We start from the raw sequence: 17914 nt of genomic DNA on the forward strand, positions 1-17914 counted from the left end.
GATTATCTTCTGTGTCTGTGTTAATTGGTTTCCCTTTTCTTTGTGGAAGAGGGTCTGTGCAATCCTTCTGCCTAGTCCGCCATCTTGCCGGAACTCCCCACTTATTCTTTTCTTCAAATTTTTATTGTGATCTGGGTGAAAGTTTACAGAGCAATTTTCATTTTCCATACAGCAGTTCATACACATTTTGTCCCATGACACTGACTGCAGTTTCTCACAATATAAGAGCTATCTTCTCACTTCCTTCCCATAGTTACCTCTTCCCTTTGTCCTTCCTTCCCATGCACTCCTGCACCCTGATCAGTCTGCTTGTGCATACACTGCCCTTCTGTTCTCCCATGATTGAGCTCTCCAAGGAGTGTATCTACTGGATATAAATATTCAGCCATATAAAAACTAAAAAAAAAAAAAACCAAACTCACTGTAGTCAAGTCGATTTGACTCATAGCAACCCCTCTTGGGTTTCTGAGGTGGTATGTCTGTGGAAATAGATTGCCCAGTCTTTCTTCCGGAGAGTGGCTGGTGGGTTTGGACAACTAGCCTTCTGGTTAACAGTCAAATGTGTTAGGCACTATGCCACCAGAGCTCCTTTGGCCAGTCTTTTATTTGGCTGTAAGCCATAGGAGTTCAGTTGCAGACCTGAAGGGCAGCTAGGGGCCATAGTCTCGGGTTCCACCGGGCTCTATCAGACCAGCAAGAGTGGTCTTTTTTTGTTTTTTCATAATTTTGAGTTTTATTCCACATTGGTCTCCCACTCTATCTAGGATCTCCTACACTGATCTCCCTTCAAGTGGGTCACAGTGATAGCTAGACACCAACTAGTTCTGATCTCCTAGTGATATAGGTTGAGGATCATGTGGTCTACCAGTCCCTTGGACTGATTGTTTCTGTGTGTCTTTGGTTTTCTTCATTCTTCTTTTCTCTAGAAGAGGAGAGACCCATAGTTGCATCTAGATGGGCACTTGCATGCTTTTTCTTAAATACATTTTATTGAAATATAATTTATATATGGTGAAATACACAAAATTAAAGCATTTTTTTTTTTTTGTTTTTTTGCAGTGTTCCTTGTTCTTTCTCCTCCCCTCCCACTCTGGTAACCAAAAAAGAAAGTTTCCTTCTATAAATAAACCTTTCCTTGAGATTTTACAATAATAAATCAGTACTCTATTTGTCCTTCTGTGATTGACTCATTTTACTCAGCATGATGTCCTCCAAGTTCATCCACATTATGGGGTGTTTTGCAGGTTCTACATTATTCTTTAGTATTGCATAGTATTCCATTGTGAGTATGTACCATAGTTTGGTTATTCATTCTTCTGTTGATGGGCACCTAGGTTGTTTCCATCTTTTTGCTATTGTAAATAGTGCTGCGATGAACATGGGTGTAGATATGTCTGTTCTTGTCCTGGGTTTTGATTCTTTAGGATATATACCTAGTAATGGAATGGCTAGGTCAAATGGTATTTATAATTCCAACTATTTAAGGAATCGCCATACTGCTTTGCACAGTGGTTGTATTATTTTAAAGTTCCACCAGCAGTGTATGAGACTTCCAATCTCTCCACATCCTCACCAGCATTTGTTATTTTCTTTCTTGTTGAACTTTGGCATCAGTGCTGGGCTGAGATGATATCTCATTGTTGTTTTGATTTGCATCTCTCTGATGGCTAATGATTGTGAACATTTCTTCATGTCTTTGCTGGCCGCCTGAATAACCTCTTTGGTGAAGTGTCTATTCATGTCTTCTGCCCATTTTTTAATTGGATTGTTAATCTTTTTGTTGTTGAGGTGTTGGAGTTTTCTATAAATTTGACAGATAAGTCCCTTGTCAGATATGTCATTGCCGAATATTTTTTCTCAATCTGTAGATTCTCTTTTGGCAAGTGTAATTATTGGTAAGTATGAATTTGTTGCTGTTATTTTGTTATGTGCTTTTTCATGATGTGAGCTTATTTCTTAGTTCCATGTAATTTTTTGTGTTGAGCTAGTTTTATTTATGAATTGTATTATCATTTCCTTCATTGCTATTGTTTTAGAATATGCTAAATATTTGTGCTGGTCCTCCTTTTTATTTTGATGTGAAGGTTTATCATTTTTCTTTGAGGTTACCCTGTGATTTATAATTTTCTTCCCAAGTTTAGAACAGCTTGCTCTGTCTCGCAGTTGTCTTGACTTCCCTATCATTTAGAAGTTCTTTAGCTACACAGTTTATTCTATCTTTTTGGTTTGTGATTGTCCTTGTTTGCCAATTGTTGTCTCTGGTTCCCTGTTTACAATTCTGTAGGCTTATTTTAAAGTTTGGATACTGCCATAACTGGATTGGTTTCTGGGTTATACCATTATGTGTGTTAATGCTCAGTGTTTGCTATTGTTGGTTCTCTGTCCAAAGAACTCCCTTCAGCATCTCTTGTAAGGTTGATCTGATTTTAACAAATTCCCTTAATTACTGCTTATCTGGGAATGTCCTAATTTCATCATTATATTTGAGGGACAATGTTGCTGGGTATATAATTCTTGGTTGGAAATTTTTTTCTTTCAGGCTTTATATATACCATCCCATTGTCTTCTTGCTTGCATGGTTTCTGCTGAGAAATCTGAGCTTAGACTTATTGATTGCCCCTTGTAGTTAACTTTTTGTTTTTCCCCGTGCTGCTTTCAGGATTCTTTACCTTTGATTTTGGTGAGTTTGATGATGATATGTCTTGGTGATTTTCTTTTGGAGTCTATCCTGTTTGGGGTTCGTTGGACTTCTTGAAGGAATATATTCTCATCTTTCATCAAATCAGGGAAATTCTCTTTCAACAAATCTTCAACAGTTTTCTCTGTGGTTTTATTTGTCTCTTCCTGTTCTGGAATTCCACTTACACGTAGGTTATTCTTTTTGAAGTTATCCCATGAACCTTAGGGTTTCTTCATTTTGTTTTGATCTTTTTTCTGATTGATCCCTTTCTTAAGAAATATTGAGGTATTTGTCTTCAGTCTCACTAATTCTGTCTTCCATTGATTTGGTTCTACTCTTTTGCCTTTTCAAAGTGTTACCTATTTCTGAGAATTTTGTATTCATCTTCTGGATTTCTATGTGTAGATTTTGTATCATTTCTAATTTTTCATTTATTTTGTCATTTTGTCATATTGTCTTTTGAAATTGTTGTAGGGTTTTCTCTGTGTTTTCCTCAATTTCATCAGTGTTTTCCTTGATCTGTCTCTCAATCCATTGAAAGTACCTAAATATAATTCTTATTAATTCCTTGTCAGAGAGTACTGATGCTGCTCCTTCCTCAGGGATGTGTTCTGGGTCTGTATCCTGGTCCTTTGTTTCTTCTGCTTTATCTTGCTTCTTTGCGTGGACTGTGATGGTCTGTTGTCTTCAAGACATTGTGATGTTTTTGTTAATTATATTTAATTGGTGATTATATGTTGAAGTGACTTACCCACGATTTTCATTTTCTTTGTTTTGTTTGGATGCTATCTATGTAAGCAGGGTCCTGTGCTTCTCTGTTCACTAGTTGGCAGCACTTACATACTCACTACCTATCTCCTTTACCGTTGTCAGCCTCCTGTATATCTCTGCCATCCTTGACAAGTGGAGGCTATTCTTAGGTCCTTGGAATCCCAATGAGAATGCTATCACTTTAAATATCCAAAATGGCCACTGCTTGTAATCATTCAAAATAGCTGCACCCTTGGTCACTTTAAATATCCAAAGTGGCTGCCTCTGGTAAACAGCTGAAATGGCTGTGCCCTCCCAGACAGCTGAAAGTCTAGTACTCAGGTTGTCTCTCTTCTTGCTGTTTCCCTTCCTAGTTATAGGCTACCTGTGCAGTCATCACTGCAGTCCTTGGTGACCAGGCCTGATCTTTAGTTCAGTTCTCAGGTCCTAGTACCACTTGGAAGTATTCAGGCTGTTGGTGCCATCAGAGTAGCTGACAGTCTGCAGCTCTGTCAGTTTCTGTACTCACTGTTTTCATTCAGGTTTTTCCACTGGTTGGTGCCTAATCCACTTCTGTATACTTCCTTTCAAAGCTCAGGGCTCTAGGATTATCTTCTGTATCTCTTTCAGTTGGTTTCTCTTTTCTTTGTTGAAGAGGGTCTGTGTGGCTTGTCTGCCTACTCTGCCATCTTACTGGAAGTCCTGCTTGCAAGCTCTTAAGATCCCATTGCTACTCACCAAATATGGTGTGGAACAATGTTTTCGTGAAGTACGTTATGCCAGTTGAGCTTCATATCCCCTGGGAGCATGGTCCTGAGCCCACAGGTCCAACTACTCACTCCCTCTGGGTAGCTGGCTGTGGCCAAAAAGTTACCACAACCTTGCTCTTGCCAGCTAGCTCTTCTATACCTGGACATTCTTACAGAACATACAAATACACTTGTAGAAACATCATCTGCCAACCCTATACACGTCATGGGCACACTTCCCCTCTGCCTAGACATACTTGATCATTCAGCCTGTCTAACCATCTATCTACCCATAGATCAACATTTGCCATCACTGACAATGCAGTACTGTATGTATAATAGGGCTCATTTTTGTTGTTTATCTCCCATATTCCTCTCTGTGTCTTGCTCTTCCTCAGTACCACTGTGCTGATCCCTGACATTTGGTGCATTGCTGCTACCTTCACCCAAATCAGTAGTTCTAGCAGTGTTCCCTCCCTTCTCCTCCCACCCCTGGTAACCAACAAAGAAAGTTTCATTCCATATATAAACCTTTCCTTGACTTCACAATAGTGAACTAATACAACATTTGTCCTTCTGTGATTGACTTATTTCATTCAGCATAATGTCTTCCAAATTCATCCATATTATGGGGTGTTTTGCAGATTATATGTTACTTTTTTTAAAAAAAAAATTTTTTGTGATCTGAGTGAAAGTTTACAGAGCATATTCACTTTCTATACAGGAGCTCACATACACTTTGTCTCATGACATTGCCTGCAATTTCCCACAATGCAACAGCTCCCCTCCCACTTCCTCCCCATAGTTACCTCTTCCCTGTGTCCTTCTCTCCCATGCACTCCTGCCCCTCAAGCTATCTTGTGTGCATACATAGCCCTTCTGTTTTCCCATGATTGATCTCTCCAAGGAGTGTATCTACCTAATGTAAATGTTCAGGTCATATACCTGTCTTTTGTTTGGCTGGAAGCCACAGGAGTGGGTTCAATTCCAGACCTTAAGGGCAGCTAGGGGCTATAGTCTCAGTGGTTCCATTGGGCTCTATCAGACCAGCAAACTTGGTCCTTTTTTTTTTTTTAGTGATTTTGAGTTTTGTTCCACATTGTTCTCCCATTTTGTCCAGGATCTCCTACATAGATCCCTCTCTGAGTAGTTGACAGTGGTAGCTGGGCACCATCTATTTCTTCTGGTCTTGTGGTCATATAGGCTGAGGATTGCATGGTTCTGCCAGTCCCTTGGACTAATGGTTTCCATGCATCTTTGGGTTTCTTCATTCTTTTTTGCTCTGGATGTTGAAAGACCCATTGTTACATCTAGATGGCCACTTGCAAACTTTTAAGGTCCCAGTCATTACTTGCCAAAGTAGTATGTGGAACAGTGTTTTTGTGTAGTATGTTATGTCAATTGAGTTTGATATCCCCTGTGACTATAGTCCTGAGCCCACAGGTTCAGCTATTTGCTTCCTCTGGGTGGGTAGCTGGCTGTGGCCAAGAAATCACCACCACCTTGTCCCTTGTCAGCTCTACTGTATACCTGGAAATTCTTACAGAACATACAAATACACTCTTAGAAACATTGTCTGCCAGTCCTGTACATGGTCATGAGCATGCTCCCCTCTGCATAGACATACCTAATAGTTCAGCCTGTCCACCCATCTATCCACACATAGATCATTGTTTGCCTTCACTGACAATGCAGTACTGTGTGTGTGAAAGGGTTCATCTTTGTTGTCCGTGCCTCCCATGCACCTCTCTATATCTTTCTCATCCTCAGTGCCACTGTGTTGATCATTCACATTTGGTACATTGCCCTTCTCTTCACCCCAATCAGTACTGATCTCTACCTAACTAATAGTGTTCCCTCCCCTCCTCTCTCACTGATGGTAACCAACAAAGAAAAATTTCTTCCATACATAAACCTTTCCTTGACTTTTTACAATAACAGACTAACAATATTTGTCCTTCTGTGATTGACTTATTTTATTCAGCATAATGTCACCCAAGTTCATCCACATTATGTGGTGTTTTGCTGATTCTATGTTATTCTTTAGGGTTGCGTAGTATTCCATTGTGTGTATGTACCATAGTTTGGTTATCTGTTTTTCTGTTGATGGGCTCTTCGGTTGTTTCCATCTTTTTGCTATTGTAAATAGTGCTGTGATGAACATGGGTGTGCATGTATCTGTTCTTGTCATGGCTTTCACTTCTTCAGGATATATAGCTAGTAATGGAATGGCTAGATCAAATGGTATTTCTAATTCCAACTTTTTATGGAATTGCCATACTGCTTTGCACAGTGGTTGTTTTATTTTACAGTTCCACCAGCAGTGTGTGAGAGTCCCAATCTCTCCACATCCTCGCCAGCATTTGTTATTTTCTGTCTTGTTGAACTTTGCTACTAGTGCTGGGGCAAGATGGCATCTTGTTGTTTTGATTTGCATCTCTCTAAAGGCTAATGATTAAGAGCATTTCTTCATGTGTTTGCTGCCTGCCTGAATCAGATTCTGCATTATTCAATGATCATGAACATTTCTTCATGTGTTTGTTAGTTGCCTGAATATCCTCTTTGGTGAAAGTGTCTATTCATGCCTTCTGCCCATGTTTTAATTGGATTTTTTATCTTTTTGTTGTTGAAGTGTTGGAGCGTTCTTGAAATTTTAGAGATAAGTCCCTTATCAGATATGTTGTTGCCGAATATTTTTTCCCATTCTGTAGGTTCTCTTTTTACTTTGTTCAGTACCATTGATTCTTAATCAGATGTTACCTCTTGAAATGTTTGAACATTGACTAAGTCTTTTTGGTATAGTAACTGTATGTTCCTTCTATCTTCTTTTGATGCTCTCTGTGTCACTCAGTATTTTGCCCCTAGAATCTTTCAGTATTACAACTTGAGGCTTTAATTTTTTCTTCAGTTCTTTCTGCTTGAAAATGCTGAGTGTGTTCTTCCCTTTAGGTTTCTTAACTGCAGAACATTTCTTTATAATACTTTGTTGTCTTGAGCCACCCTTTGAAATCTTCTTTTCAGACCTTTATTTCATTATTTCTTCAATTCACTTTAGGTGCTCTTATGTTCAAGAACAAGTTTCAGACTCTTCTGACATCCATTGTTTGTCTTTCTTTTTATGTGACCTATTGCTTTTTTCATTTATGATTAATGTAGCTCAGTGTTTTTGAGATGTTTTTGACTATGACACTCAATAAAAATATATGTTTAATTATAATTTATTGTATACATACACCCACAGGTACACATATATTGTGCATATATGCAGACTAGTTTGTACCAGCTGCATATGGCTATATAGATACATGTGTGTATGTATATATATGTATTTGTGTGTGTATAAGAGATTAGTATTTTGCAAAGCAATACAGTATTTACCTGTTTTATGTGTGAGGTATTAAATGCTGGATGGTACTCACTGAAATGACGTAATGAGCCACTAATTAGAAATATCCTATATTTTGAAGAACATTGATTTAAGGTCATTAAGGCATCAAATTGCAAATGATATTTTGTAAGAAGTATTGGGAAAATGTTATTTTTTGGTCCTTACTAAAATTGTGTAAATCATTTCCGCATTTAAAATGAATTCCTCTTTTGCTCAGGTCTATATTATAACTATTCCTATGTAATTTTATATAACATTTTAGTTTCTTGTGTATTTAATGCTGATTTCTATCCTACTCATCCCCCTTACCCTTTTCTCACCTCTTACAGTAACAGAAATGTGGAGATCAATGAAGAAGAATTGACTGGTTGCCTTCTGAGAAAACTAGGTGAGATGTCTATTTAAAGTTCTTTTATTAATTTTTGAGGAGTAACGCAGTAGTAAAAAATTGTTTTTGAAATCTTACATATATATGTTACTTTCCTTTAAAATAGCTTAGAATATTCCCTTCAATAAATTAATAGCCTTGTGAGATAAGTGTGTGTTATTGTTCTCCACTAATGATTGGCAGGGGAGAAGTGGAGAGACTTAACTTGTTTATAGACATTGTCAGTGGCAAAACTGAGGCCTTTAACTCTCAAGCTTTTGCTCTAGTGAGAAGCACTATTTTGAAGTGCTGCTTGGTGTGCCATTTTAAGTTAGTTAATTATCAAATAGGGGATTCTTGAGGATTTGTTGGTATGCTTGATCAGCAAGCATATATCTGTGGGGATAGAGGATCTCAAAAATCATCTTGTCTGTCTTCTTTTTTTTTCTATTTAGTGCTTTATCATAGTCGAATTGAGTATTAGATCCTCTATTTTTTCCTGATAGTTACTTTACAATATTTATAATACTCCATCTTTGCTTTAGAATTTTTAGTCTTTTTAGTCAAATAGTTTTGTTGACAGGTTAAATTATTATTGAAAACATTAAACTTGTGAAAAATTGTGCTTATATATATTTTTTTTTTCCTAACATATATATTTAATAAATTATTTTCTAGATGGCAAGATTATTTTACCAGGCAACTTTCTGTACTGTACATTCTATGGAAGACCATGCAAGTTGCAAGTGTTACGAGTAAAAGGGACAGATGGCATGATACTGGGATGGCCTCAGAGTGACTGTGATACTGGCACCCAGGGAATGGTTTTTGCACAGTCCAGCATGGATGCCAGTAGTCTGGATATGTCCTTACAGCTAAGCCGGTTAGGTCTGGAAGATCCCCGGGATCCGGCATCAAGCAGTACTCCTTGCAAACCAATAGATGACAAAATTATAAATAATGCTGATACCATTTTGTTGGATATTGCACAGAGTCCTGGGGAACAGAGTGGACTTGGGCTAGAGGAAGACACTTGTCTTAAATGTAGTTTTGAGTCTGTCGGAGAAGGAAATATACAACTTACCAATGAAGAGAGATTGCTAAAGTCAGCCAATATGGGAGCAAAATTGAACACTGATAATTTTTATTTTATTTCTTCAACAACAAGAGTCAATTTTATAAAGATCCATCCAAATACAAAAGAGCAAGACAAGCAATTCAAAATAACTTATGACATGATAGGAGGCTTGAATAGTCAGCTGAAAGCAATTAGAGAAATAATTGAATTGCCTCTCAAACAGCCTGAACTTTTCAAGAGTTATGGTATGATTTCTTTGGTTTATTGCATGCGAAAGTGTTATATTCCAACTGAAAAGCCGTTGGCCAATTTCACCTAACCTAATGAATATTCCCCACCTTTCCTCTTTTTATGTCTTGAGGGGTAGGTGTGGTAGAAAGTGTCACTTGCTTGTGAGAAACCAATTAAGAGAAGCATTTTCTGTACTTCATTCTCTAAATTGTGATGTGAGTTAGTGACAAGGATGTCATGGTTGTTTGGATTGGATATAAAATTAGTATCTTGTCATGCTAGATCAGCTGTAATGATTACATAAATAAACCAAACATTCAAATATATTGGATAAAACATCATTGTTAGGAAATGCAGCTGTATACAGATAACTTTGTATTGAGACAAATAGTTAAGGGTGTGACTTCTTGGCTACTAGGAAACTTAGAGCTTCGTCTGCAGGGTTACTGCCCAGATTTTCTGGGTTTATTTGGTGCATGCTATTCTTTCATCTGCTTTTTCTTTTTACATGGATCTTTATATATGTGTGTATGTATATATCAGTCCAATAGATAGATGTGTGTGCATATGTATATGTGTGTGTGGATATGGATATATGTATATACCCATATCCATATATAAGTATATATACATGTATGTATATAAATGACAGACCTTTGCATTCACATTTTGCTATTAGTGCTTATACTTGCCAAGATTCTTCATTGAAAGAAAGCTGAGATTATGGCTTGTTTTTAGCTGTCCGTGTTGTGTGGACTTTGTTTTCTGCTTATTGAACTGTGCTGTGTGGATGGGGCGTGGCAACAATGTGTATGTCCATCTGGTGTTTTATTAGTTAGGTGTCTACAAAGTGAATTGCTTTGGGATCATTGCTTGGGATCAGTGTTTGGGCTAGTTAGTATATCTTTTTTTTGGGGTGGGGGAAGTCTGACTCTTGCCTTTGTTTTATGGCTCTTGGTGAATACACACTCTATAGCTTATGTTTGAAGTCATATGACAATACTTGCAATGCTGGATACAACCTTCTGTTCTTACAGGAATTCCTGCCCCTAGAGGAGTATTACTCTATGGTCCTCCAGGTACTGGAAAGACAATGATTGCCAGGGCTGTTGCTAATGAAGTTGGAGCCTATGTTTCTGTAATTAATGGTCCTGAAATTATCAGCAAGTAGGTACATTATTTAATAGACTAAATCTAACATTGTTAAATATACATCTTAAAAATTACTGCATGGTAACTGTCTGGATATTTCATTTACTGAAATATTTTAAATTTGCTTTTTTGTCCTTAAATTTTATTTATTTTGTTATTATTGAGAATATACATAGCAAAACATAACAGCAATCCAACATGGACAATTCAGTGACATTGAGTACATCTGAGTTATGCACCTATTCTCACTCTTCTTTTCTGAGTTGTTCTTACCCATAAACTCACTGCCCCCTAAAGTTCTTCTCTAATCTTTTAAGTTCCTGGTATCATTTTGATCCCATATAGATAGATTTTGAAAGAGCATTATGTTCAAGGCAGACCATTTTTTTGTAGTTAAGCTAAACTGTTGTTAGGTTTTAAGACTACTTTAGGAAATATTTTTGATTCAAGGTTTAAAGATTGTCTCAGGGCAATAGTTTTGTAAGTTCATTTACACTCCATGCTTGTAGAAAGTCTTGTTTCCTGGAGAATTTGAAATTGTGTTCTACATTTTCCCCTTTTGATCAAGATTCTTCTATTTTTGATCAAAATATTCATGGTAGCTGGCATTATCCAATTCTTGTCTCATGGCAGTGGAAGAAGTTGTTCATGGAGGTAGTTGGCCATGTATTCCATTTCTTCCTCTTATTCCTGGCTTTCCTCCTTCTGTTGTTCTAGGTTAATAGAGACGAATTTTTGTGTCTTGGGTGTTGCCTTGCAATCTTTTAAGACCCCAGGCAGTATGTAACAAACAGATCAGAAGCACTAAATATGATATTAGGCCAGTTAAGTGGGATGTTGCATGACACTGAAGTTCCTTGTTAGTGTATATAAAATTACGTTTGGAAAATAATTTTTGAAAGTAATTTTAAGAATGCTGGAAATATTTGAGAAGATAGATACAGACAAAACTTTTTATAGACAAAGCTTTAAATATAATAATAATAACTGGTCCTTAAATGTATTTTATTTGTTACAGATTTTATGGTGAGACTGAAGCAAAGTTACGTCAGATATTTGCTGAAGCCACTCTGCGGTATACTCCTTTATATTTAGATTTTTTAGAATTAATAGTCAAAGCTGTTTTAATCAAAGTAGACAGTAGATTATACAAAGCATAAAAGAATAGTATAAAATAATAGTGATAGCCACACGGATAGATGGTAGATTTAATGAAATTCTGATTTAAGTCTAATATTATTTTGGAAGTCTCATAAATAAGCTGTTACATTACTTAGAATAGAAGAATTAAAACAAAGTGTTGTTTGGTAAGTCATTGGATCTTGCTTGAACATAGAAATTTATGATTTTCCTTTTTTAATGGAGTAGGGAGGAGGTATTTCTAGCTTATATCCATAGGGCGCTAAAGCTGTTCCAAAGGGACATCTCTAGCCTAAGCTTCTGAATTGATTTAGTTCTTAATAATTTAGTAGGCACTGGTGGGCAAGTTTTGTCTGCGGGGATAGATTGTCATCTCATGGGCAGTAGATGGTTGTCAGTACACTGTCTTCTTATTGAAGGTAGACTCTACTAGGATGTGAGATTAGTGAGTTACAGATTTGAACTAGAATTAATCTAAGGTTTTGCAGCTTAATATTCTATTGCCTTTATCTTTAATAACCTTAAGGGAATCTTAAATTTGATGTGTTCTATTTCAGTTGAAAATTTGGAATTAAGTGATATTTTAAATTAAATGTAAGTTAGAAAATATATTTTACTTGTTTGCTTTTAGGCACCCGTCAATTATATTTATTGATGAGCTGGATGCACTTTGCCCTAAGAGAGAAGGGGCTCAGAATGAAGTGGAAAAAAGAGTTGTAGCTTCACTGTTAACACTGATGGATGGCATTGGTTCAGTAAGTACAGAACTAATGCTGATTCTTTATAGGAAAATTTTGATTCCTAGTAATACATATCTAGTAGCAGAGTTATTGAATATTTTTAAGTCTTTGGGTATTCTAGGATAAGGAAACAATGTTAGCCATAGAAACTAGAGGAAAGACTCATAAAATAATTTTCTTCAGCAGATTACTTAGTAACTGTTAGGACAACATATGGCGTGTTTGTCCAGACTATAAAATGATATACCATGATGGATTTCTTTAGTGATAAATGATATTAACTTAAAGATTTGCAAGGAAGATTCAATAAATAAATTTTAGGGGACATTACTAGAAGTTATGAGTAAGTCTTTTTACTCATTTAAGAATGGATTCTTTAGGGGTTTGTGCTAAGCAAATGAAAATAAAGTAAAAATGATAGAAAATGTGCAGTAAAAATTTATAGAGAATTTACCTACGTTTTTAGATTCTGGTAGGGTATACACACTTACATTAATAAAAACTGTATGCTAATTATGAAAGAGAGATCCATGGACTAATAGAGAATAAGAATGAAGAAAAATTCTCTTTAACAGTAAGAATACATTTCTTTTGGAGACTTACAGATAACTAAAGTTTTTAGAATTATAATAGGTGTTTTGGTTACCTAGTGCCACTCTGACAGGATTATACCACAGATGGGATGGCTTTAACAAACAGGAGTTTATTCTCTTATAGTCCTGGAGGCTAGAAGTCCAAGTTCCAGGTGCCAGGCTCTAGGGGATGAGTGAAAGCCTTTTGACCCTGGGCTTCAGCTCTGCCTTTTGTTCCCCGCCCACTGAAGCTGGGGGCATCTCTCTATTCAGGCAGCTGCTAGCTGCTGAGGCTGACAAACCCAAGATCAACAAGGGAAAAGGCACAGTTTGATGTTAACAAACCATACGGCAGGCCATTGATTCAAGTCCATTGAAAGTCCCAAGATCGTCCGAACACGGCAGGCTGCATGCAGGGTTCAAGTGTGCCATTCAGCTGGAGACCATTCCCAAAGCTGCTTCTTATATACTGGAAGCAGCCACGTCCATAAAGCAACTACTCAGCTCCTCTTGTAGATTCCACCACGGAGTGAATTACCAGTCTCACAATGGGTAATAACTGCATCCAGCTGCCTAGCCACTGAACCATGACCAGCCAAGTTGACACGTAACCTTAACCACCAAAATAGGTTAGATGCTAAAGAATTCTTAGAAATCATATAGTCCCAACCCCAATTGCACATTAAAAAACTGGGCAATTAGAACCATCTTATTTTTACTGGCTTTTACTACAAACTGAGCATGTGAAAATAACACGAAGGTTTGATGATGAGTCTTTTATTTGCTACCATATGTTATATGTAATTTTAAGAATCATAAAAGAAAAGAGTTATCATCTAGGGAGGCTGGGTAACCAACTGATTATCAATCCTGGGACAGTTACCTAGATGTGATCATTGTATCCCAGGTTTGGTTTTTCAGCTAATAAAGGTGGAGAATTCAGTGTTGTTAATATGTTGGAGTTAAGGGACTTTGAGAACTGACCAATGATAATGCTCACAAGAGACTGATTTGTAAACCAGGATGCCAGTTTATCCATTCATAGTAAGAAAGAAATGTAACTGTTAAGCCAACCAAATAACTTTGTTTATGGATGACCATATTTTCACCCAGAAGGGAAAAATATATGGAGGAAATTATTTATATTATAATTAGAAGGGCCCTTAGTGAGTAGGGTATGAGATTGAAGGCTCTTCCTGACTAAGACTAGGAAGAAAGGCCTGTTGATCTTCAGAAAATTGGCCACTGATCAAGTTCAATTTGTAACTAATCATGGTGATAGCTCAGGACCGAAGCACCATTTCCTTCTGTGGTGCATAGAATCACCAAGAGTTGGGAGCTAGCAACAACAAATCGCTAAGTCAATCTGCTGCCTCTTTCTCCACCATTGGCAAAGGCTTGGTGAAGAACTGGTATTCTCACTTTTGGTCAGGGCTGGAAGCATGTGACATGTTTATTCTGAAAATGTTCATGGGCTTCTATTTGTTTATCTTTTTTCTGTTTGTCCTCTATTTGACCTTTAATGAGATGGAGTGACATAGTGGCTGCAACAATGGCCTCAAACATAGCAGTGATTATGAAGATGGTGCAGGACCAGGCAGTGTTTTGTGTTTTGTTCTGTTTTGTATAGGGTCGCTATGAGTCAGAAATGACTTGATGGCACCTAACAGCTCTGACAGCATAGTGGCTAAAGCATTTGACTGCTAACCGGAAGGCTGGCGGTTCAAACCCACCAGCCACTCCTCGGAAGGAAGGTTGGGCAATCCTACTTCCGTAGTGATACTGCCTCGGAAACCCAAGGAGGGGTTGCTATGAGTCAGGGCCGACTCGATGGCACATAACAACAACAACAACAACAAAACAGCAACAACAATAACATTTGTCCTTCCACACTTAAAATTTTTAGATTCAGTGTAGTCCATGCTTTTTCTCTTGGTACATCAAGTAAAACTGATTAGGTGTGAGTTTTCTTACTTATAATCTCTGTGAGATTATACTCAGGTTATCTTAATAGAATGTTGAATAATTTTTGCAGGTGGCTGGTCATGATTATGGTTTTTTATATTTTGATGTTCTAAGCAGAAGGTTGGCAGTTCAATCCCACCAGCTACTCCTTGGAAGGAAAGTTGGGCAATGTACTTCTGTAGAGATACCGCCTTGGAAACCCAAGGAGGAGTTGCTATGAGTCGGATCTGACTTGATGGCACATAAAAACAACAACAACAACAATTTCATTGTCAGAGAGTAAATTAAACTTTAGTTCGGAGTTAAAAATCCATATATATTTAAGAATAGCTGATATGTAGATGCATACTATGTTGTTGTTTATATTTTCAGGAACTTAAAAATTTAGCAAAATAAAAGAAAAAAGTTTACTTGTGAGAAAGATTTTTTAGACAAATTTCTAATGTAGCCTTATACTTTTTGAATAGTATTTTCTCTCAAGTAGGGGAAGAAACATGTATTAAAGCAACCGTAAGGCAGGATATTTTATGTTATCATTTATGAGGATGGTATAGTAATACAGTAAAAGTGAGACATCACTGACACTGACAGTGAGATGGAGAGGGAAGTATTGGAAAACTTTTTAGGGAAACATTTAGACTAAGCTTTGAAAAATGTGGATGGGTAGTACATAAGTGTAAGGAGTAAGATTTAGCAGTCTGGACATTTAGATCCATCCTCTACGAAGCCACCCCCCCTCCCTTTTTTTTTTTTTTTTTCTTTAACTTTTGGAGTAACATGTAATTTGTTTTCATTTCATTTTGTTAGGAAGGAAGTGAAGGACAAGTGTTGGTTCTTGGGGCCACTAATCGCCCTCATGCTTTAGATGCTGCACTCCGAAGACCTGGCCGATTTGATAAAGAGATTGAGATTGGCGTTCCTAATGCTGAGGACCGTTTGGATATCCTTCAGAAGCTGCTTCGCAGGGTACCCCATCTGCTCACTGAAGCTGAACTGCTACACCTGGCAAATAGTGCTCATGGATATGTTGGAGCAGATTTGAAAGCCTTGTGTAATGAAGCAGGTGAGTGTGATTTGCCATGATGACTTTATATTGTTGGGCTTAATAACTTCAGTTTGTTATTAATAATTTGTACCTTAGTTATTTTAAAAATGGAGATGGCTTTAATGTTTTTCTAATCACAAAATGTATAACCAAATAAAACCAAACCCATGGCCATCGAGTCGATACTCATTGAGAAAAATTCTGGCTGATTAAGAACACTTTGAAAAAGAAAATAAAAATTACTACTCTCAATCCTGCCTCCTAGTGGTAGCTGCTATTATAGGAAATGAATGAGTGGAGTGGTAATTACATGTTCCAGACTTTTTTGGAGTATATACACACATAGACACACACACACACACGAGCATGCATGTGCGTCTGCTTGCACATATACACATGTAAATTACCAGATGCATTGATGGTAGTGTTGAAGATGATTGTGTTTACTGATTTGATTTGCTATGGAAATTAGGGAGAAATGCTTATAGCAGGGTCAAAATTTTCCTTAAGGGAGAAGCTTTGTATTTGTTGAAATGCTGAAAAAGTGCTTAGTGAAACCTGAGAATTCTATGCCATAGAGTGTGTGCCACTGATAACATAGTTGAAAATGTTTAAGGGCTGTTTATTAATCAACAGACTCCTTGACTTTAAGAACTGCAGTATGGCATAAGTATAGTTAATTTAGAATTAACTAAATTTAATTAATTTATAATTAATTTAACTTAATTTATAATTTAATAATTATAATTTAATTTATAATTACATTTAATTAATTTATATATTTTTTAATTTAATCTATATAACTATTATAATTTAGAAGCTTTTAAGATCTTTTGATGTTTGCATAGTTCTTCAGTGTAATTTCAGCCATGTTATTGTTGTTTAGTGCCATTGAGTCGGCTCTGACTCATAGTGATGCTCCGTACAATAGTACGAAACATTGCCCAGTCAGTCCTGTGCCAGCCTCACAGTCTTTGCTATCCCTAAGCCCATCGCTGCAGCCACTGTGTCAGTCCATCTTGTTGAGGACCTTCCACTTTTTTGTTAACCATCCACTTCTCTAAGCATGATACCCTTCTCCAGGGAATGGTCCCTGCTGACAACATGACCAAAGTAGGTGAGACAAGGTCTGGCCATTCTTGCCTCCAAGGAGCATTCTGGCTGTACTTCTTCCAGGACAGATCTGTTGGTTCTTCTGGCAGTCCATGGTACTTTCAGTATTCTTCATCAATACCCCAACTCAAAAGCATCAACTCTTCTTTGATCTTCCTTATTCATTGTAGAGCTCTCACATGCATATGAGGCAATTGAAAATACCATGGCTTGGGTTAGGCACATCTTAGTCTTCAAAGAGATCTTAGATCTTTAGTATTTTAAAGAGGTCTTTTGCAGCAGATTTACCCAGTGTAATACAACGTCTGATTTCTTGACTGCTGCTTCCACTGGTGTTGATTGTGGAACCAAGTAATATGAAATCTTTGACAACTTTAGTCTTTTCTCCATTTATCGTGATGCTACTTATTGGTCCAGTTGTGAGGATTTTCATTTTTATGTTGAGGGGTCATCCATTCTGTAGACTGTGGTATTTAATCTTCATCAGGAAGTGCTTCAAGTCATCCTCACTTTCAGCAAGCAAAATTGTGTTGTCTGCATATAACAGGTTATTAATGAGTCTTCCTCCAATTGTGTTGCCACACTCATTTTCATATAGTCCAGCTTCTTAGATTATTTGTTCAGCATACAGATTGAATGTTGTTATGTGCTGTTGAGTTGGAACAGAAACATAGCGACCCCTCCTTGGGCTTCCAACGCAGTATCACTATGGAAGTAAATTGCCCCATCTTCCTTCCAAGAAGTGGCTGGTGGGTTTGAACTGCCAGCCTTCCGGTTAGCAGTCAAGGTACTAAGCTACCAGAGCTTCTACAGATTGAATTGTTGTTGTTGTAAGTGCCGTCGAGTTGTTTCCGACTCATAGCGACCCCATGCACAGCAGAACGAAACACTGCCCGATCCCGCGCCAGCCCCACAATCCCTGCTATACTTGAGCCCATCATTGC

General features: G+C 37.3%; 1 protein-coding gene across 1 annotated transcript in view; it reads left to right on the forward strand.

The window, feature by feature from the left end:
- SPATA5 (spermatogenesis associated 5) overlaps window positions 1-17914 on the forward strand; it is a 594939-nt gene that overhangs the window by 22265 nt on the left and 554760 nt on the right. Inside the window, exons 4-9 of the mRNA XM_042781734.1 lie at window positions 7897-7955; window positions 8613-9257; window positions 10281-10410; window positions 11414-11470; window positions 12167-12290; window positions 15620-15875. Coding sequence (XP_042637668.1) covers window positions 7897-7955; window positions 8613-9257; window positions 10281-10410; window positions 11414-11470; window positions 12167-12290; window positions 15620-15875 — 1271 coding nt within the window. The remainder of the gene's footprint in view (window positions 1-7896; window positions 7956-8612; window positions 9258-10280; window positions 10411-11413; window positions 11471-12166; window positions 12291-15619; window positions 15876-17914) is intronic.

Source organism: Orycteropus afer, unplaced genomic scaffold, assembly GCF_000298275.1.
Source record: "Orycteropus afer afer isolate SDZICR_OR568_19922 unplaced genomic scaffold, OryAfe1.0 scaffold00162, whole genome shotgun sequence".
Classification (NCBI taxonomy): domain Eukaryota; kingdom Metazoa; phylum Chordata; class Mammalia; order Tubulidentata; family Orycteropodidae; genus Orycteropus; species Orycteropus afer.